Below are 22,635 nucleotides of genomic sequence, written 5' to 3' on the forward strand. Positions count from 1 at the left end.
TGAAGCGTAAGTAGAGACTTGATATCTGATCGTTGTGTAACAAGTAGTATGGTGTACTGGAATGGGGCAGTGTGCCGTCTGCAGCGAAAACCAATGGGGGAAGTGGGGACGCTTCTGGAATGACGCCACCAGTGGGGCGCCGCGATCGACCGGCGTGCCTGGCGCTTGAAATTTAGATTTGTTGTGCAAAATTTTCCCCATTTATAAACTAAAACGATTTCAAAACACAATTGAAATTCTTATAATGTGCAAAAATTATTAATCAGAAGTGTTAGGATACATCAGTTACGCTGTCTAAGCTTGCGCCTTTCCAGTCACAGATCATGCAGTGTTCCTGGTCGTCTGCTCAGTGTTTCGGTTGCAGAAGACAGACTCGTTTGCTCATTCCGTTCGGTAAGCGTGCATATGAAAGTATTTCGAAGCACATGAGGATGAGAAGCCTGAAAGGAGCACCTGAACTGTGCCTGGTGCGTTGTACGGGATTCCTTTCATGTTGCATTCGCCGTAAAAGCGGTCGCCAGGTTTCACTGAAGAAAAAAAAATAATGGTCTTCGACGAAGGCCGCCGCCATCGTTTGCACTTTTCGCTCCGCAAAAGAGCGCCGAAGGGCAAGAATACAGCGAATGCGCCCGATGTGAAGAAGCCCGTCGTTGTTTTAATCGTTGTGCAGGAACCTGAATCTACAGAAAAAACAAAGAAAGAAAAAGGCTTACAAACCTAGTGCTTGCCGCGCACATAAAAAAATATGCGAACGCGGCAGGAAAAACCGCAGCAAGCCATCGGCGAGCTTCAACTGACCTGCATGACCTCCGCGAAAACTATAACTGCTAATCCCGGAGGCAATCTGTTGTACCATTATGGCTCCGCTTGCCCGCTATGACTTGAGGCTGCAGCGACAGATGACGCTGCCGTAGACCGGGGTGCTCAACACCCCAGGCCGTCATCGCAAAAAGAGGCACGTTTCCGCCTTCGGGCGACACACTGCTCTATTCCAGTACACTATACAAGTAGTCACCTAGATATTTATCTGCCAGAGCAGTAACGGAATGTTAGAACACCACTTGGAAATTTTAATTAGTGCGTCCGCTGACAAGCAGCCTTGATATGCTAATGCAAGCGCACGTATAATACCGATGCCGTTAAACAAGAGTGTATTTATCGAACTAGAAGCGAGATGAAAAGCAAACATTCATATCCGTAATCACGCCGCTTTTTCTACAGCTGATTATGTCCTACGCCGATTCAAGGGACAAATAATTTATCCCTAAATAGGTCGCGGAAAGAATGTGCCATGATTATTTTGAACACACGAATTGTAGGTGGAGAGAGAGAGAGAGAAGGGAGGGCAGGGATGTTACGCAAGGTCGCGACTGGTTGGCTAATGTACTCATGGGGAAAGGGGAAAAACTAGAGGTCAATTGAAGAGCGGCACATACCCAGTACATTTGTGGCCCCGTCTGATAAAGCGTCGATTTGCTGTCCTTGAGGAACCGTTCTGACATGGGTGCCACCCCGCTCAGCATCAGAGAAATTTAAGGGATTTTTTTTTGTCACTTAGAGCGTAACATTACCTAGTTACCAAAGTTGGCGTCAAGGACGTTCGTTGAAGAGCGGCACACACACCTACAGGTGCAAACCCAGTGATCTGATTTGGCATCAAAGAGGTTCATTGAAGACCAGCACAGCCCGAATGGCACATATCTAGTGCTCCAAATCAGCGTCAAGGAGTTTCTTCGAACAGCGGTACCTACCCAGTCCTGCATCTACAGTGACTCATGCCGTAATGAAAGAGGTTCGTTGAAAAGAGGCACGTTTGTACACATTGCCGCATACGCAGTGACCCAACGTGGTCAGATGGCTAGTTTCGAACCCTGTTACCTCACCACAACAGCCCGATGCGCAAGCCATTCGACTACTGACTACTCAGTGACCTAGGCAGGTGGGAAAAAAGTTAGATACAAACATACAAACAGAGATAGACAGATATCCCCCCGTTAAGTGCATGATGTACCATTAGAAGACTAAATCATTAAGATACATTTATAATTGTAAAGGCAGCGTAAACCACACAAGTAGACAGGGAAAGGGGACCACGAAAAGGCCCTCATTTCTATTACATTATAAATTGATGCAGTATATGTGTCAGAAACATTAAGGATAGAGTACTAGTACACAAACTGTCACAAAAAGAGATAAGTGCACGGTATAATGACCCACTATAAATGTTTAAAACCATACAAGTGCAATACTGTGATGATACATGTGGATTGTGTGGCCACGACATGAAGGAGACGAATCGCGGGTGCAAGGCAGAGAGCTGCGTGTGGCGCGAGAGAGCGAGCGTCCGTGACTTGGAATGGCAGCTTGCTGAATGGCGGCCCCTGAGTTATGGCTCTCGACTACTGTGTGTTCCTCTGCCCTGTATACCTGGGGGCCGATATACCAGAGGCCTGCTGGCCTAGCGGCCTGCAGTCGCACAGTTCTTGGGCTGACTGTCCGTCGTATACATACCAGTGCCCAGTTGTCATAGCGGGCTGGTACAGCTCTCTGCCTTGTGGACAGGGTGATGCCATGTGCCAGTGGCCTTTAGCCTTCGGTGACCGAGTCTCTTTCCAGCGACTTGCCATTTTATAGCAGTGGCTAGGCCTTCTGCCGGCCTGCTGTCTGCCTGTACGATGGCCTCGCATTGGTTGGCCACCAATGCGGTGCCAATGTCACCAAAAATGGACGCCGACGTTCTAGACACTTAAAGGGGTCTCTGCAGGCTGCCGACCGACCAGCGGCGTGTATACAGCGCCGTCCACAACGGTAAGTGTAACCGCATCCACGACGACGACATTCCGGCGTGTAGGATAGCGCATAAAGCCATAGAAACACGGTCCGATTCGGCGTACTATCCGGCTTCCGACGCGCAGGAACGGCAGTCGGAAGCGAAGTGTTTTGTTGTTCCTTAGCGCGGGATCGGACGCCCGGCGTGCGACAGTGACGTTGATGATGAACTTTAATAAACAAAAAGATAAGAGGAGCAGTTGTGGAGAGGTTCTATCAGTCCAGGGTCCCGCCGGGCACGCCTTTCATCGCTTCAACGATCAAGGTTGCCAGGTACTGCTGAGCCAGCAATGATGTTGCGAGATTCAACCAAGCAGCCGTAAGGACATGGGATAGGTTGGTGGATGTTGGAGGGGAAGGGTGGGAGGAGGGCATGACCACATCATGTCAGAGCTATTCGGATGCCCGCGACAAATGTGATATGGCGGAGCGGTTTTTCCGCGCATGCGCAAAGGAGATGTAGACGTGTGGGAGAAAGAAGAGAGCCCATCTGGGCTTGTCGGATAAGGAAGTCATTTGCGCGAGATGGACCGAGCTTTAAAGACGGAAACGCGCGACGGGGAAATCGATAGGGCTGGAGAGAAATGAGAGCAGGTCGGGAATCATGTGAGCTAGGCCCGGGGAAGTCAGCAGCCTGGCGAAGAATGTCACAAACAAGCCGATTATCCAGTTCGCTCACCGACTGTCCCGCGTGGCCAGGTAGCCACATGATCTGAACAGGTGTAAGAAGACTACTTTATAGAATGTGTGTCAGAGGGGTGGGAAGTTCCATGCGTGAGATAAGACCACAGGCGGCCATGGAGTCTGTGCAAATGATAGGCAGGTGAGGAGTGACGGGGGGAAGATAGCGGTAAGCAGCTACTATGGCATGTAGTTCAGCAAGTGTGGGATCTGCAACCGACAGGACTTCTCTATGAAGGATAACATAGCTGTTTGAAATAACTACTATAGTAGAGCCGAGTGAGGAGACGCGAGCGTCCGTCTAAAGGAAATGATGGTTTGGATGAGTGTGGATGAAATGCTGAAAATAGCGGATGCCATCCGCGCGGAATTGATCTGTCACACGGCCGCCCAGGGCAGTTTTATATAACAGTCTACTCAAAATTATTTAGGCATTGCAGATTCGACATTCGTGGCACAATTTTCTTGAATAGAAATGAATCGATATGTATTGTGTGGAATACCTGACAATATAGTAACACCGGCACATGATACGTTCTATAGTGTAGACGACGCGGAAAAAATAATTTTTGGTGATCTAGGTAAAGTATTTAAAGCTTTTATGGGCCCAATCGAATGACCCATACCGCACTTATAGTATCACCGTTTTGTGCTCGATGCATCGCTTTTTACGAAGAAAGAAATCCCAGTAAAGAATATGAAATTATATGTAAAGAGATGTTTGGGTAAACTTCAACCAGTCTTCATCCTTACCATTTTCGACAGTTGTAACCGATACGTGTGGCCCTTCGCTTCCAGTAGGGGGGCCTGTAAAATGGTAGAAATCAGGGCACGCTGTGCCATTATTCAAACCACAGACATTTTTCGTGTACATGAGGCATCATCTGCCCGCCTGTTAATGTTGCGAGTAACCGGTAAAAAAGTTAACTTCTGGAATAATAATGCATTCTTTTCAATGTGCTGAGTGATGTGTGATGAAGCGAATAAGCAGAGACTCGATATCTGACCGTGGTGTTACAAGTAGTAAGGTAGATTTTTTTTTTCTGCCTGCGCAGTAGCGAAATATATGAACACCACTTCGAAGTGTTAATTAGTCTGTCGGCTGTCAAGCAGCCTTGATGTGCTAATGCAAGCACACTTATCACACCAACGCTGTTAAACAAGAGTGTCTTAATCCAACTAGAAGCTAGATGAAAAGCAAATATTGATATCTGTAAGCAAGCCGCTTTTTCTACAGCTGATTATTTCCCATACTGATTCAAGAGGCAAACAATTTATTCCTAAATTGGTCGCGGAAGAATGTGCCATTATGATTTTGAACACACGAAATGCAGGTGGAGAGAGAGAGAGATAGAGACAAGAAGGAAGCGCAGACAGGTTAACCAAGGCAGCGACTGGTTTGCTATTGCATACGTTCGGAAAGATAAGAAGGAACTGAAGGTGAAAGTTTCAAGCTGTCTATAGCGCTGGACAACATTTAAAGCGAATAGCTTTCTTTCGTGCTCGTCCGTTCTCGTGGCCGTTGATTGGTGGTCAGAGATCTGACTTCCACCGACGACACAAAGGGTCCCTCTGTCCAGGGTCCCACCGGGCCCGCCTTTCATCGCTTCAGCGATGAAGGTTGCCAGGTATTGCTGAGACAGCAATGATGCTGCGAGATTGAACCAAGCAGCCGTAGGGACATGGGACATGTCGGTGGATGTTGATGGGAAGGGTGGGGAGGAGAGCAGGATTAGAACATCTGAGAGCCATTGGGATGCCTGCCACACCTGTGACATCGCGGAGGTAGTTCTTCCGCGAATGTGTGAAGGAGATGTAGACGTGTGGGAGAAGAAGAGAACTGGTCTGGGCTTGTCGGATAAGGACGCCGTGTTTCTGATAGACCGATAGATAAAAAAAAAATGGCCGACGGTCAAAGAGTAAAAACACGTCTAAAAATGCTCGGATTGACATCACATTTCTTAGGGAGGTTCCTGTAACAAAGTAAATTGGTGGCTTTGAAAAGATGAGTTGGTAAATTTCGGTCTGGGTGGCAATCGAACCAGGGCCTCCGTAGAGCGAGACGAGCACGCATCCCTGAAGCCACGGCTGCTACACAGTGGTGGCTTACCAAAGGTATGCCTAGTGCGTACCTGATTGCGCACGTCACGTGGTTACAGAGACGCGCTCGTACTACTGCTCGCGCGTTTCACGTTTTACAAACGTGTTGTAACACTTGCTTACTTCTTGTTTAGCATACGAGTGTGTAAAGACTTAGATTAAGGTGCTGCTGAAAAAGAGATAAATAAGGTAGCGAACGCAAGATACAGTATTTGGACCGGATGTCAGCAGAATGGACATTACACTCCAGCGGTTCAGACCATATCACGACGAATTAGGGCTTCTTCGCTTGGGCGGTCGCCTTCAGTTCAGCAACCTTCGGGAAAGTTCCAAGCACCCCATTCTGCTTCCTGCTTCAGACACATTCACAAAATTGTTGGTCAAGAAGGAACACCAACGACTTTTACACGCTGGCCTCAGTTTTCTTTTAACTGAACTGAGAGAAAACTTCTGGATACTGAGGGCCAGACAGGTTGTAAAGAAAGTCATTCACGAATGCACAGTCTGCCGGCGATATTCCTGCAAGCAATACTCGGAGCCCTTCGCGCCTCTGAGAGCTGAACGTGTTCAGCCCTCGCCACCATTCGAAGTCAGTGGTATCGATTTTGCCGGACCGCTTCTACACAAGGATAACGAAGGACCAATGAAGAAGTGCTACATACTCATCGTTACGTGTGCAGTCGTCAGAGCGGTTCATCTGGAGCTTGTCACCAATCTTACTTACGACAAATTCCTGCTGGCATTTAAACGATTTGTGGCACGACGAGGAATTTGTAAGATTGTATATTCCGACAACGCCAAGACATTTAGAAAGGCCTCAAGGGAGATCCAGCGACTTTATGAATTAATGAAATCACAGGAAGTACAATCGTATTTCGGAAGTCACAGGATTGTTTGGAAATTTATCACAGAACAAGCTCCCTGGTGGGGAGGATTCTGGGAACGACTCATTAGATCTGTGAAGTCTACATTGAAGAAAACACTGGGAAATAATTTCTTCAACTATGAAGAACTTTCGACCACGCTCTATCAAGTTGAAGCGATGATAAATTCACGACCGATAACATTTGTGTATGCAGAAGCCTCTGAACCAACGCCGCTTACGCCAAGTCATTTCCTCATAGGACAAAGATTGACTATGCTTCCTCCAGACTTGTCGAGCACAGCATCAAAAGAGACACCGTCGTCACGCGAATTACTTCAACGAAGATGGAAACACAGAGAACATGTGTTAAACAATCTCTGGAACCGGTGGCGACGAGAGTACCTCCAAGAACTTCGTTCAGCTCACATTAATGAAACTAGACACTCAGAATCAGTGAAGCTTGGAGACATAGTACTGATAAAAGAATTAAACTCGCCAAGACAATTGTGGAAGATGGGACAAGTGACAGAATTATTTCCGGGCAGCGACGGCAAAGTTCGCTCATGCAAAGTGCGCACTTCTAGTGGAAACACGTTGCGGAGACCGATACAGATGCTGTATCACCTAGAATCTGCTGGACAAGCTCCGTCTTGAAAAGAAGCAAGCACACGCAAATTGTTCGGCCGGGAGCTGTTGAATAATATGCTCCGAAAAAGAAGAGAAGACGACGAAGCCAGAAGCGAGCGTGGACTAGAGCGCGCGCTCACATCTTTTAGGCTTTTTTCGCAAGCGTCGAATAAACAAGACGTTCTCTACTTCCGCTCCGCTTCCTGGTTTTTCAACAGTGGCATATCGAGATAGAAGGAAGGCGTCCCAAAGACGAAGAAGTTCATATTCACGTAGTCGCCTAACGCAGTTAGTGACACGATGCATTAGGTGTAAAATTCGGTCTCCTTGCTGGAGAACGTGCCCGACCGCCGAAGTTGGACCGCTATCGGCTTGGAAGTAGAGGCCGATAATTTTTATGGATTTTACTAGTAGAATGAGATGAGGATCCAGTAGTAGCGCTAGGGGAGAAAGTTGCCATCAACGATGGTGGAAAAACGGGAGAGCAGATTCAGCAGGTGAGCAAGAAAGCCCGATTGTTTTGGCGGCAGCAGAAGCTGTAGCAAGGGCGTCCTGTAGGCAGTCTTGTATACATCAATCTGAACCTAGAGCAGACCAGATGGTTTTGTCATCTGCATAGGTAGTATAGCATCCAGGTTAACGGTTCGAGGGCATGGTGAATTACCAACATGGCGAGGTTGAACAGGAGAGGAGAGAGAACTGAGCCTTGCGGCATGCCGCTTTGAGGGTGCGAATATATGGATGGTGTAGGGGCATCGGCGAATAGTAGGGAGAACGAGAACAAAATTTAACATTCCAGCACCGCAGCCCATGCGAGCAAGTTACTGCAGCATTGTATCACGTTGTCGAATGCTTTTGAAAGGTCCGGAGCTATAGTATAGCGTGCAGTTGCGGGGTGCTGGGTCCAGAGAGAATGTAATGTTTGATTTTAAAAAGGGTTCTTGCGTGCAGATGTGTTAACGATAGCCAATGAGAGCAGGAGCAAAGTAGGATGAATTCTGTAAGAAATGCTGAAGACGGCGAACTACTGAGCGTTCCATGAGCTTATCGATGCAGGAGGTGAGAGAGATGGGTCGAAGGATAGTAGTGCGGGTAGTCTCACTGGTTTGGGTATGAAAATGATTTCGGCATGCTTCCTTGCAGAAGGAATGCCCCTGGTACTTCAGGCGTTATTCATAAGAGCGAGTAGGAGATCGTAATCCGAGTCGGCAAGATTGCGAAGGTAACCATTGGAGACTTTGTCCTGACCCGGACAGGTGTTGCTTTGGAGAGCTGAAACAGCTGCGTGGAGTTCATGGAGAGTGAAAGGATCCGTAAGGTAAGGATTAATTGAGGGGGTCCTGTGTAATCTGGGTGCGTTGATTCATCGTATGGGGCAATGTATCGGTGTACCGGACATCTTGATAGAGACCTTCCACTGCGTCATAAGAATAACTTCTTGAGCGAGTTGGTGTTTACTTGTACTTTGTAGCATAAGAACTAGAAATAAAAGACAACAGTGAGAAGCGAAGGGAAAGGAAAGACGAGCGCTACTCTTTTTGTCGCGTGTTCCAGGAGCGGGAAACACGCGGCTAACCTCCCTGACCGGCTGCTTTCTGCAGCTGCTGGCAGGCGGCGACATAATTTTATGCTTGCGACGTCGTGGCAGCAGCTCGCACCACCATAAGTGAAGGAAAATTTGCACATTTTTCTTAAAAACCAGGCAATTAATTGTGGCATTAAGTGTCTTACTAAATGAAGTCGACTCCAAAATCCGATCTTTCTGGAGCAAGAACAGTGCAGCGGTGAGCGCAAAACCAACTTTCGAACACGTGCAGCGAAGTATGGAGAACCCTGTATGAATACTTCGTACAATCTTTCGCTGTCGTGGTTAACTGTACATATAAAAACTGATTTGTTTACTTTTGATACTTCTTCTGAGGAACATTACTCACATGAACTATACGCTTCCCCTTTGCGTAAGAATTTGACCGCCAGGTAACGAAGGATATGTCGGCATGTTCGTGTTCCAGTCACTTATATAGCTGCACAGAAGCAGCTCTATCTAAGACCGCATGGTGTCAGCTTTACTTGCTGGAACGAATTGTACCACGGATATAAATGCAGACCCTGCCAGCTTTTTCTATTGTTTTCCCAGACGTAATAGCCATGGTAGTACCTGTCGGTGCGGGGTTTCTGCAGCCAAGCACTGCGTCCGTCACACCGCGCAAGCATGCCTCCACTTGTTATTTTTCAGAACGCTTGCCGAGAAGCTCCTGTGGAACGTTAATCGTAATGAAGCAAAAATACTTAAGTATCTTTTTTCATGCGTTATACGATGTTCGTAGTCGGATTCCCCGACGTCTTCGATCATTTATTTGAGCTACTTTGTCTATACTCTGTGAAAATAAGTGGTATGTTACGTTAAGGTAAGGCGAAGTACAAAATTGAGAAATGCCAAGCGCATCTCCAAGATTCAGCGCTACCAGCTGTTCCTTTCTTCATAATCTTTTTTTCATTAAGTGCTCGAATGCGTTTTTCATTAACTGCTCGAATGCGTTATACGGCTCTGATCCGTGGTGTCCCCCAAGGCCCCAAAAAGACTCTACATAAGAGCGTAATTACATTTCGGGAAAATTGGAGGCGTGCTATGTGCAAGTGTGGCTAAACGGTAACGTTTCTAAATTAATAGGGAGTTTTGCAAATTTTTACTGAACCATCATTTTCTCTCTAATAATGCGAAAGCATTCTTTGGCGACTACCTCAGCCCCGTCAAGTGACAAGTGAGATGCCTTGTATCTGCAAAAAAATGCGTAATCTGCAAATACATTTAATCGTTATAATAGTGTAAATGTGGAATATTGGTAGCTTTCCCAGGTCTGTTAGAAAAGTACCCGACCTTATTTTTTTTTGCGAACACCTGATGGATATGAAACAAGCGCGCTTGCATCCGCCTTGAACCTTCATGCGCATGCGTGAATTTTTTCCCGCCAGCGGATAGCGTCAGTCGCTGGGACTTAGCGTTTGAGTGAGGTATAGTGGGCAGTGCTTTCGTCGGTTTTTTTCATTGCAAGTTAAATGGTGGAGCGACTGGAGCAGTGCTACACCATCAAATTTTGCCAGAAACTGGGCGACAGCCAAGTGGAAACCATTCGGAAGATTCAGACAGCATTCGGTGACGATGCTATGAGCAGCACAAAGATTAAGGAGGGGTACAACCGCTTTAAAGACGGCCGAACATCGGTGGAGAGCGAGCCACGCTCCGGTCAGCCATCGACATGCCGAAATGACCTGGTCATTGCCGAAGTGAACGCTGTGGTGATGCGGGACCGTCGTGTGACTATCTGAGAAATTGTGGAAGAGGTGGTCATCAGCCCTTTTTCTGTACATTCCATTATGACCGAAGATTTGGCCATGAACGGAGTTGCGGCGAAATTCGTGCCGAAGCTGCTCACGGTGGAGCAAAAAGCAACTTCGTCTTCAAGCTTCACAGGACATGCTGGACTCCACAAACAGTGACCCCGACTTCATGAACACTATAATCACTGGTGACGAGTCTTGGGTGTACGGGTACGACACGGAAACCAAATCCCAGTCGCCGCAGTGGAAGCATTCCACGTCACCAAGACCAAAGAAGGCCCGCAAAGTGCGCAGCAACGTTAAAGTGATGCTGACTGCTTTCTTTGACTCCCGCGGTGTGGTACACCACGAGTACGCCCCACAGGGTCAATCACCAAAGAGTACTTCAGAGATGTCCTCCGTCGCCTACGTGATGATGTGCGGCGCAAGGGACTGCAGTTGTGGTCAACAGGAAATTGGCGCATCCATCACGAAAATGCTCCTGCACATTCCTCGCAGTTGATTCAGACTTTTTTGGCGAAAAACCCGACTCCTGGAGGCCAATTAACAGGCTCCTTGCTCTCCTGATATGGCCTCCTGCAACTTCTGGCTGTTTCCCAAAATCAAGAGGCCATTGGAAGGAGCGCGATTTCAGACAAGAAAGGACATTATGGCTTCAACGACAGCGGAGCTAAACTTCATTCCGATAGAGGCCTTCTCGGAATGCTTCCAACAATGGAAGCACCCTGGGAGAAGTGTGTGGAGCCCCAAGGAGACTACTTTGAGGGTGATTAGGTTTCCGACGCTCCAGTTATGCCAGTTTTTATTGCGATAGCAATTATATGGACACTTCAACCGGATTTCTGCCGTCGGCGTCGCCGTCGCCGTCGCCGTCAGGTTCCCTATAGATAAAATCTTCGCCGCGCGCCGTATGCCCGAGCGGAAGCGTGCGGGGACGCGCGCTATCACGGAGAGCGAACGCACTCAATCTCCCACGCGCAAGTAAGGAAGCGGGAAGCCAGCGCCGGAGGGAGGGGGGGGGGCGCACTTTTCCTCTGCCAGCAACCGCGCTCGTCGCTCGCTGCACCATCTCTTATTTCCACACGGCTCTGACCTTTATGCACTGTTCATTCGCCGCTCAGTTTCCGTTGAAGCGATAGACCGCACGTACCTTCGCCCGCTGCTTGCTGCCAGCGTTTTGACAGTCGTTGTCTGCAGTCATTCATGTGATCTATTCGTGTTTGTTTGTGCGCGCTCACACCACGCTTGTTCATTCAGTTAGTAATAGTCGGGCCACATTTTCCGACGCACGCTACACATGCAATGCTGCCCGGATCGGCAGTGCAGCGCTACAGGTGTGTCCCTTCGCACGCGTTGACCACGGGAAGCGCTTCTCATCAACACCACCTAAAACCCCTTGATGTTAGAAAGTAGCGACACGCTTTGATCTACGCCGCAACACCCTCGCCGGCGCGGTCAACCTCCTCTTTTTCTCCCTCTCTTTCGCGGAGGCCGCGCATCCGCCACGCTGAATGGCTGCGGCGCGCGACGTCAGGTGACCCTGACGTCACGAAAACGGCGCGAAACTTGCTTTCGCGCGCCTTTAGTTTCTCCCGCTCGCCATGAGCAGTCCAAGTGGTGGTCGCCCTGCCGCTCCGAACGTGTGTTTTCCAAGTTTTTCCATCCTTTCGTAGGAATCTGAGATTCGTTCTCCGTGAAAATGTCGTGCTGCTGCGCGTTTCAATGCAGCAGCAGGGCAGAGAAAGGGCAAGCCTTATTTTATATCCCCCGAGGTGAACGGAATGTCGTGCGTCGGAAGTAGTGGCTCCATAACATCGAGAGAAGGGATTTCGCCCTTTCTAAGCACGCCATTCTTTGCGAGGTGAATGTTGCAGCTTTCCTCATATTTGTGGATGAAGTTGCATGGAGATTTTAATGCTCTTCGCATAGCCGGACTCTTCGTTCAGTTTAATACAGAGCACCGATAACTGTGCATATAGTTTTTTTAAGTGAGTCGGCTGAAATATTCGTTGACTATTCGAGCCGTGACAAAGCTTTTTGTTTTCGCGCGTGCGTTAGTTTTCAAATGTATGTAATTTGTGAGTTAATGCCTGTAACTCATATTTTGTAGTTGTGTGCGTGTGTGTGCGTGTTTGTGTATGTGCGTGCTTGTGTACGTGTATGTGTGTGCATGTATGTGTGTGCGCGCGTGTGTGTGTGCGTGTGATCCTTGCGCCTGATACTTGTGAAGCCAAGGAACTATTTTACTCTTATTGCGCGCTTATTGTATCTTTGCAAAGTTTCAATACTGCGACCATTTTTTTTTCTTTATGTACTTTATGTTGCGAAGGCATGAACCGCAATATATAGGTAGATAAGTGGTATTATGTATTATTCGCGCATGCTCATTGAGTACAAGCCACGCGCTTCTGATGATCTCCCTCAATTCTGATAAACTTGACATTTTGAAGTCTGTAATTTAATTATCGAGTGCCAGTCTTAGCAGTTTCCGTGTAAGCAATCAGCCTTTTTTTTTTTGAGAGAGAGAGACTTAGGTTACTCCCAGAGGTGATGGAATGTAATTTCTCGTCGTTTAATAGTGACGGAATACAGGCGCGTGCGTCAAGTTCTATGTTGGCTGTTTCGCAAACACAGCACGTATTTCGCACAGTGGCATTGGTACAAAGGCTTTTGGCCCACTCATTTTGGCGAATTCACTTTAAGTAAACTATCACATTTCTTCTTGGTTACCTTCTCTGAGCCTTTTAAGAGCGAAGATAGTGAACCAAAATCTCGTTTATACTCTACGCTGCTTATATTGTATGCACCCAATACACGTCCGCGTTACGGACAACCCAAGTGGCGACGTAGAGGTAAACAGCTCAGCCACTGCTTGGTACTCATTTTTTCGGAGCGCTTCCACTTCTATTTATCGAAGCGTTCTAAAAAAATGGCACGACGTTCTATCGGAAACGTACTTTCGTCATGACAGTTTCACAAGGGATAAATTCCCATACAACGCTTCAAAGGGCCGAATAAACAAGCGCGCGCATTGATTCTAATGCGGCTGCAGTGAGCCACTGGAGGGTTCAGCGCCGCGCCGGCCCGGTGAGGGGGAGAAATCCAAGGAGAATTGAGGAGGAAAGCGCGCGCGTGGGGGAGAGTGTCGCTACTTTCTAACATCAAGGGGCTTTAACACCACCGTTTCACACGCGCCTTCTCGTGGTCATCGAGTCTCTCTTCATGTCGGTCTACTTACGCCGCAGCACACCTGCTTACTTAATCAGCTCATGTTTACTACAATTCATATTGCTACCAAAGCCGCTCACCTTACTTCGTATGACATTGCTGTGTTGCTATCGCATTCATTGCTTCGCCCTTAGGGCGAAACTGTGGCATTTTTTTCTTCGGCCAATGGTCAGATACTTTTCTAACAGACCTCGTATAAGCGATAAGGAACAATTTAAACAAAAAGTTAGAAAGGGAACACCCATAGATACACATACGGCTCCATAGAAAATTCGTCAGGATGATTGTAGTAGGAGTGGGCCAACTGAAATTGGGCCAACGTGAAATTTAGAAGTGGGGCGTTTGAAATTTGGGGGTAGGGCAACTTAAGATTTGGGGGTGGGCAAACTGAAATTTAGGGCTGGGCCAAGTTAAATTATGGGGTTTTACGTGCAAAAACCCCGATCTAATTATGAGGCACACCGTAGTGGGGGACTCCGGGATAATTTGGACCACATGGTTTTCTTTAACGTGCACCTAAACCTAAGTACATGGGTATTTTCGCATTTCGCCCCCACCGAAATGCGGCTGCCGTGGCCGGGATTAGATCCCGCGACCTCGTGCTTAGCAACCCAGCACCATAGCCACTAAGCTATCACGGCAGGTGGGGGTGGGCGAACTTGAAATTCGTGATAAATGTTTTGTGCCCACCACATGAAAAGAGGACTATGAAATGACAGACAAAAGCGGGGGGGGGGGGGGGGGGGCAATGTCTCTTGTCTGTAGCGCAATTTGGCGATGGACGGCGGGCAAACTAGAATTTTGGGATGCACTCTCTCCCCCCACGCGACACCTCACGTGCTACTGCGGCAGCTGGTGATCACTTTCGATCGTTCTGCTCCATCAAGGCACGCTCGTGCCCGGCGTTCCGGCTGAATTGATACGATTGGTATGAAGGGATTGAATGCGGCGAGAAAATATCACAATTGTCCACTAAAGCCTAAGGATTCTTTGCCACCGGAAAGGCAGAAGCAAGTGAGCAAAAGTAAGTAAAAACGAAGCCACAGGCGAAAAGCAATGCTTGCGCATTAGTTGACAATTCTCAGAATTTCTGTAGCTTTCTTCATTCGTTATGTAAGATGCCTGTGGTGTCCTCGATGAATAAACGAGTTACCTTGTTTATATTTCTTGGATAAACGGGGAAGGTTATGGGTGATGTGTAGGCAAAGTACAATGTGTGTCGGTAAATTGCAGCGTAGAATTTAGCTTGCCATCTCGGGAAAACTATAAGTCACCGACATCAAATTTGGTGGAAGCGGGAACATTAGGCCGACATGCATGCGTAGGTAAAAGCGATTGGTTGAAGTGCAGCCTTGGCTGAAATATTTTTAAGCACATGTAAGAAGAGCTGTGTGGGTTGGCGCCGTTACACAATGAAACAGCTTTAAACGCAAACGCAAAAATAAGAAACACATAGCAGTTGAGCGCTCAAAAATGTTACAGTCTGCGGAAAACAGCGCTAACCCATGAGTAATTTGGGGACAACGTTTTAAAGTGTGTGGCATTTTACAGGCAACTGAAATTTGCCATAGGTCTGCTCGAAAGAAACAGCTTCGCTGGAAATTGGGCCGTGATTCCTCAAAGTCACACAAGTCTGCTGTCCTTTTAGAGCGCAGCTCTTAGACGCCCGTTCATGCAGTGAGCGTCAGTGTTGTCCCTCGCAAGCGAACAAGGGAGCGCAGCGGGAGATGAAAAACGGCGATAGCGATGAGAGCGCGAGGAAGAAAGCGGAGAAGGAGGTTGCAGCGGAACCATGAGGCGGTAAGCCGAAGAGGAGAGTATGGCGAAAGCATGAGAAGAAAAGCGTAGTGCCACGCAAGACGGGCTTTGCGGTGATGGCTACGACATGGAACCAGAATAGCGGGGAGGATCTGTATGAAAACAAAGCGCTGCACGAGTGGCGGTCTGTCTGCGGCGGCTGCAGTGAATCGCGCCCACGCGTCACCCACGCCCTGCTTCTCGCGATCTCCCGATTAGCGAAGCAGTAGGGCCACTTTTCGCTTCGTTTGCAAGCTGTCGAACGAGACAGATTGTCGGCGCCAGCCAATATACCGCGAAATGAAAACACGTAAACATCTGCGCTCAAATTTCGCATTACGCAATATCGTAAGCGTCGGTGACTTTTTTACTAGTGGAAAAATGAACCTGCATACATTAGTGATCCTTATGGTAGAGTCGTTTTCTACGACGTGCCTAACAGACGTGAATTACACGTGTCATTCCTTCTCTTCCGAGCAGTTAACGTTAACGGCTCACGAAGTAACTGCTTAATTATTTACATTTTACCGTAATGAAAACATCTCTACTTTCATACTAATGTATATGTAAGTTATGGGGCTTGTTCGATGCTCCCTGCGTTGGACATTACACGCGCGAAGAATTCCGCTCATCAAGCACTTAAGTAACGAAAGCTTACTTATTAAGCTTGCAACAATATTTTGGAACATGTAGGTAAAATTGAAGCTGTGCAGAGTATACCCATTCGCCAGCAATTTCGTGCCTTGCACCTCTTTCGAGAAATGCGCGCTAGAAAGATGCGGCAAATCTATAGTCTGTGCATTTTTCGACAGTCTCAATACGCGTTAACAAGTACTACTTCTACAGCATGTCTAAAGCTCTGACAGTGCTACGCAAAATGCTAATTGATTTGTAAACGCCACCTGTACCGCGCCCGGCACATCATTCCACATCCTCTTTCAAACAATAATGCAGCTGAAGATGTACATGCGCATGAATTATTATGTTCTGCATAGAAATTGCCACAACCGATTAATATTAATCACAAAAAAGTAATCAATAAAAGACTCACATAAGAAAAAACATAGTGACACGCATATAATTCTTTTTTATATTTTCTGTGAACGCTTTTTTACGAGCCAATCTGTTGCGATGTTATTGCTCAGCGCATGACGCGCCTTTCTGTATCTGAACTTTCTCGAATGTTATATCGCTGGCTCTATTCATTGTCTACTGTCACTAAAGCTTGTGTAATCAGAAAGTATGCGCAACGCGAATTGCGCAGTATTCTCTGGAATACACGCGGGCACCAACGATTTCGCTGCAACCTCCGACGAGTCATGTTTAAAAGCCGACACGCTTGACCCGCAGATCATATTTTCGAGGATCGCCGGCTGCGCTCGCCGTGATCGTTGTTTTAGGTGTATAACGTTTTTCTGGGCACAGGTGTGCGCTATAACGAGTTAGTTTCGTGATTCACAGTTTACAGCGAAGCTGATTATGGCTAGGATTCCGTAAAAATTTCGCGCCAGTCAACAGAAAACCCAACCCACGTGGGCCGATCCCGGCGGCAGTGCAGGGCCAGGAGCAATGGCTCGTAAGGCAGAGGCGTGAAGCTAGCATGTACCACAGCTTTCGTTTCAAATCAAAACGCAAAAAACGGAAGCCATAAAACCACATGATTGATGATGAGGAGAGCGCACTTGCTCGTTGATCAACGTACGTTGCCGCCACTCCCTCACCGGTGGTCGTTGTCAGAGACTTTAACGTAGACATCCAAAAAAAAAAAAACGAAAACAAAGCAGCGTTCGGGAAAGACTTTGGCCTCGGTTACTCCAACGATCCGAGTAAACCAACTACCGTACACGGATCATGCATCGATTTAACTTTGACCAAAGACATTTCTCATATAAGAACGGAAAACATCAGTTTGTGTTATCGCAACCGCAAAACAGTTATAGAAGTCATTCAAGAGCAATAAATAAAATTAAGGTTTTTGTGAACTGCATTGAAACATGCGTTTGTGTCATATATCAGATTGAAGATTAATGTGCGTAGTGACGCACATCATGGGATCAATGTTTGGCGAGTTGCTCTGCATTAGGCGCAACATATCTACAGCTTCACTGACCAACCACCTTCAGAGGAGTGAATTGGCCGTGATATCTATACCCACAGAATGTTTTCCTCCATTGGTACTTATCAGAGGACGTACGCACAAAAACATGTTTATTGAGACATCAGAAAAAGAAGTACCGCAGAACCCATCTCACGATTACGGTCCGGTGCGATTAGGATGCAATCAGTGTTGTGACACACCATACTGCTGAAGTCACGCTTATTTAAAGTGTGTAATGGTCATTCTGGGACTTCTGCTGCTTCAGCTACATGCGAGCTACAGTGTCTACGGTGTGCGCTCACTTTCCTATGGCACTCACTTGCCAAGGTCGCCTATGAGCATGACGGAATGACGACGATTGTATGACGGCTAAGCAATGACGACGTTAGAATGACAACGAAGAAATGACGTCGATGGAACAACAAAGGGGATATGACGACGATTGCTTGACGACAATGGGATGAGGACAAGCGCATGATGACGACCGTATGACGACAAGCTGGATTACGAAGTTCGCACGACGCCGATGGCACAACCAGGATGGACAAGACGCCGGTATGACAACGGATGCATGACAGCGATGGTCTCACGATGACGCAATAACGGCGATGGCATGACAAAGGAGATATAATTACGATAAAATGAAGACAGCATGATTACGATGAAGTGACGAAGAAGAAATGACGTCGATAGAATGACGAAGGTGGTATGAAGCCGAGGGCATGATGACAATGGCATGACGAGGACTAGTTTGACGACCATGGCGCGATGACGATGGTGTGACTTGAGTCGGTTGACGAAGTTAGAATGACAACGATGGAACGACCACGAGGCATCACCACGACAGTATGGCAACGAATGCACGACCGTGGTAAAGCTCGTCGCCCTCCGGAAAAATGAAAACTCTCCGCCTGTGGAACTCTCATTGTCTCCGTATTTTCAAGTGCTCTACGAGGTTCGTAGTAGGTTTCCTCGGTATCATTGGTGAACTAAATAATACACCTTGTTTATATTAGGGGAAATTAAGGGGAGGTTTATAAATAATGTGTAGGCTTCAAAATGCACAATATCTGAGTTAATTAAAATTTTTGCAGGGAATTGCGTATTCAATCACTCCAGAGCGTTATAGGTGGGTTTTACCGATCGCGCATGATTTAACTTACTATGCTAAGACAACTGAGAGTACCACCAAAATGAAAAACGCTGAAAATGGGTAGGAACATCATAGGCAATGTTCTTGCGAAGTCAAATGCATAAGTTATAGCTTTTGTAAAAAAAAAAAAATTGTTAAGTGCTCGAAAGCGTCGTGCGGTCGTTATTTACAATGCTTTTCCTACGTCCCGAGAGAACTCTATATATCATACCATATTCATAATTTATAAAAATTGGGGGCATGTGTAATATGTAGGCAAACGTAAACATTTCTGGAATAATGGGGAGCTTTGCAAATAATCACTGAGCCTTCGTCTTCTACCTATCTTCATGCTTCGTCTTCTACCTATCTTCATGCTTCATGCTTCTACCTATCTTCATGCTTCTACCTATCCATACAAGCCGCCCGCGACATCCTCGGTGAACTAAACAAGTCACCTTGTTTATATTTGTTGAACTAGGGGGAAAGGGTGAAATAAGGGGAAAGTTTACAGTGTTCGGCTTAGTTCAGCATTTGCAGTAAATTACGCATGCAAGTGCTCCGGCTCGTTATATGTGTGTTTTAATAATGGCGAGGGATTTATCTCTCTGTCCTGGGAGAACTACAATTATTCCCGGAATGTAGTTAGATGGGAAGTTAGACGAAAATGGAGGCAATACTCTTGCAGATGTGCATGGGAAATTTAATGCTTATGAACATTAATTACAGTCTTCGGGAAAACGTTTGTTAGCGTTATACGGCCGTTATTCTCAATGATTTCCACTGTCGTAAAAAATGTAAAAGACACCGCGTTCATGATAATCAGAATTAAGTAATAACATTGAGTGTTAACATTGAATATCAACAGTATTGTGTAGGGAAAGATTGTCTGTCCTGGTTTAATTATGGTTGTTGCAAATAAATACCAAACCAACAATTTTGCCCAATATTCATGTTTGATATACACGAGCCGCCTGCCGGGTTCTTCATGTCCTTATATTTCATGGAGACAGGGGGCCGGTTATGGGTTCGAGGTTGTAAGTTCGACGTTTGTTGCTCAATTACGGCGCAGTAAATTTATCCCGCTGTATAAGAAAAACTGTATGCTATGGAGATGAAATTTGGAGAAATTAGGGAAAAATTGTGAATGCGAAGATAAGTGTGGGTCAAATATGGCTTTGGAAAAACATTCCTAAGTGAATTATCGAAATTATTATATACAGGAAACGTTGAAAACATGCCTGTCATATCCGAGAAAACTGTGTGGTTTGATAACACGCAATTGAAATGTCCAATGCAACCACTCAATAAAAACAGCTTGCCTTGGAATTCGGCTGCCACAAGATTGCACAGGTTTGCTTTTTGTAATATAAAGTAACTTGACATAATTTAGGCACTGCAGATTCTACATTCGTGGCAAAATTTCTTGCACAGAAATGAATCAAAATAGATTGTGTGGAAACACCAGACAATATAGTAACACCGGGGCATGATAATTTCGGCTGTGTAGTCAACGTGACGAAAATAACTTTGGGGGATGGAGTTAAAGCATTTAATACTTTTCTGGGCTCACTAGAACATCTCATACCTTACTTATAGTATCACCATTTTGTGCTCCATGCGTAGGTTATTACGAAGAAAGAAATCCAAATAAAGAATATCCAATTGTATGGGAGGAAAATTGAATTCACTCAGACCCACTCTTTACCTTCACCGTCCATGAAGTCTGAAGATGGTCCCTTTGGCATCTCGCTGCCTGCAAAAATGATCAAAGTCGGGGGAAGGGGGTGGGGGGGGGGGGCACACAGGGGCTATATTCAAACCGCAGATATTATTTCCTGCAATTTGGGCACCTGCTGATATTGCAAGTAACCGGTAAACAAGTTCACTACGGAAATTATGTGCTTTTTTCAATGAGCTGGAAGACGTGTGGTGAAACGAATGAGCAGAAACTCGTTATCTGATCGTGGGGGAACCAGTAGTAAGCTAGATGCTTTTCTTCCAGTGCAATAGCAAAATATTGCTTGGCACCTTTTGTGAATATATATATATATATATATATATATATATATATATATATATATATTTGTTATGTGCTTTGAAAGCGTCATACGGTCGTTATTTACAATGTTTTTCCAACGTCCCGAGAGTACTCTATCGCGTACCATATTGAAACTTGTTAAAAATTGGGGGCATGTGTAATATGTAGGAAAACGTTAACGTTTCAGGATTAATTGCGAGCTTTGAAAATAATTACGGAGCCCTCGTCTTCTACCTATCTTCATGCGTTATACAAGTCAACAGCGGTGTTCTCGGTGAACTAAACAAGTGACCTTGTTTATATTTGTTGAACTAGGGGGAAAGGGGGAAATACGGGGAATTTTACGGGTGGTGTATAGAGAAAGTTTGCAGTGTGCCGCTTAGTTACAGCCTTTGCAGTAAATTACACATGCAAGTGCTCCGGATCGTTATATGTATGTTTTACAAGTGGCGACAGATTTCTCTCGCTGTCCTGGGAGAACCATAATTTATCCCGGAATGTAGTTAGATGGAAAGTTAGATGAACATGGAGGTAATACTCTTGTTCAATGTGTATGTGAAGATTAGTGAGTATGGATATCAATTGCAGTCTTAGGAAAAAGTTTCTTTAAAAAGAGCCTGAAAGCGTTATGCTGCCTTTATTCTCAATGATTTGCAGTGTCGCAATAAGTGTACGCCACACCTACTTCACCTTAAGTGTAATTGAGAGCCATGTTAACAGTAATGTGTACGGAAAGTTTGACTGTCCCAGTTTAATTATGATTGTTGCAAATGAATACTGAGCCCACGATTTTGTGCTATATTTAGGGTTTATATATGTAAGCCACCTGCCGGTTTCTTTAACTAAGCCAGTGAGCTCCTCTATATTTCATGCAGACAGGGGTCAGGTAGGGGTTCGAGGTTATAAGTTCGAAGTCTGTAGTTCAATTATGCACAAAATATAGCCCGCTGTACTTTGAAATCTGCAATTTATTGAGATTGAAATTTGGTGAAATTGGGGAAACATCGCTGATGTGAATGCGAAGTTAAAGTGTTAGGGTAAAATATAGCTTTGGCTAAAAATGTTCCTAAGCAAGTTATCCCATTTATTATATGCGGGAAACGTTGGAAGCGGGTCTGTAATAACTGAGAAAACGGTGGGGTTTCTGCACACGCGATCGAACTTCCCAATGCAACCGCGCAAATAAACAGCTTGTCTTGGAATTGGGCTGCCACAAGGTCCACATGGCTGTCTTTTTTTTATAACAGTGTAACTCAATATCATTTTGGCATTGCAGATTTGACATTCGTGGCACAATATTTTTGAATAGAAATGAATCCAAGTACATCGTGCGGAAATACCTAACAATATAGTAACACCGGCACATGATAAGTTCAGCAGTCTAGCCGACGCGGCAAAAATAATTTCTGGTGATGAAGGTAAAGTATTTAAAACTTTTCGGGACCTAATATAACGACTCGTACCGTACTTATTGTATCACAATTTTGTGCTCGATGCGTCGCTTTTTACGAAGAAAGGAATTCCAATATATAGAATCTCAAATTATATGTAACGAAATATAGGGGTCAATTTGACCCAGTTTTCACCCTTACCATTTTCGACAGTTGTAAGCGTTACGTGTGGCTCTTCACTTCCAATGGGAGTGCCTGCAAAAATGAGGGAAATCAGGGCACGCTGTGCCTTTATTCAAACTGCAGGCATTTTTTTCGTGCACTTGAGGCATGATTTGCCGGCCTGCTAATGTTGCAAGTTACCGATTCACTACTTCACTTCGGGAATAATGCGCTATTTTCAATTAGCTGAATGATGTGTGGTGAAACGAATAAGCAGTGACTCGATATCTGATAGTGGTGTAAAAAGTTGTATACTAGATTGTGTTCTGCCAGTGCATCAGCGAA

At 46.0% G+C, this 22,635-nt stretch overlaps 1 protein-coding gene across 1 annotated transcript in view; it reads right to left on the minus strand.

The window, feature by feature from the left end:
- Positions 1-22,408, minus strand: part of LOC119446090 (uncharacterized) — a 437,832-nt gene extending 415,424 nt beyond the window's left edge. Inside the window, exons 1-3 of the mRNA XM_049663893.1 lie at positions 22,330-22,408; positions 20,405-20,452; positions 4,264-4,317 (exon numbers count right to left, since the gene is read on the minus strand). Of these exons, the coding sequence (XP_049519850.1) occupies positions 4,264-4,317; positions 20,405-20,444 (94 nt within the window). The 5' untranslated portion in view covers positions 20,445-20,452; positions 22,330-22,408. The remainder of the gene's footprint in view (positions 1-4,263; positions 4,318-20,404; positions 20,453-22,329) is intronic.
- Positions 22,409-22,635: the final 227 nt, after the last annotated feature.

The sequence above is a fragment of the Dermacentor silvarum genome, chromosome 3, assembly GCF_013339745.2.
Source record: "Dermacentor silvarum isolate Dsil-2018 chromosome 3, BIME_Dsil_1.4, whole genome shotgun sequence".
Classification (NCBI taxonomy): domain Eukaryota; kingdom Metazoa; phylum Arthropoda; class Arachnida; order Ixodida; family Ixodidae; genus Dermacentor; species Dermacentor silvarum.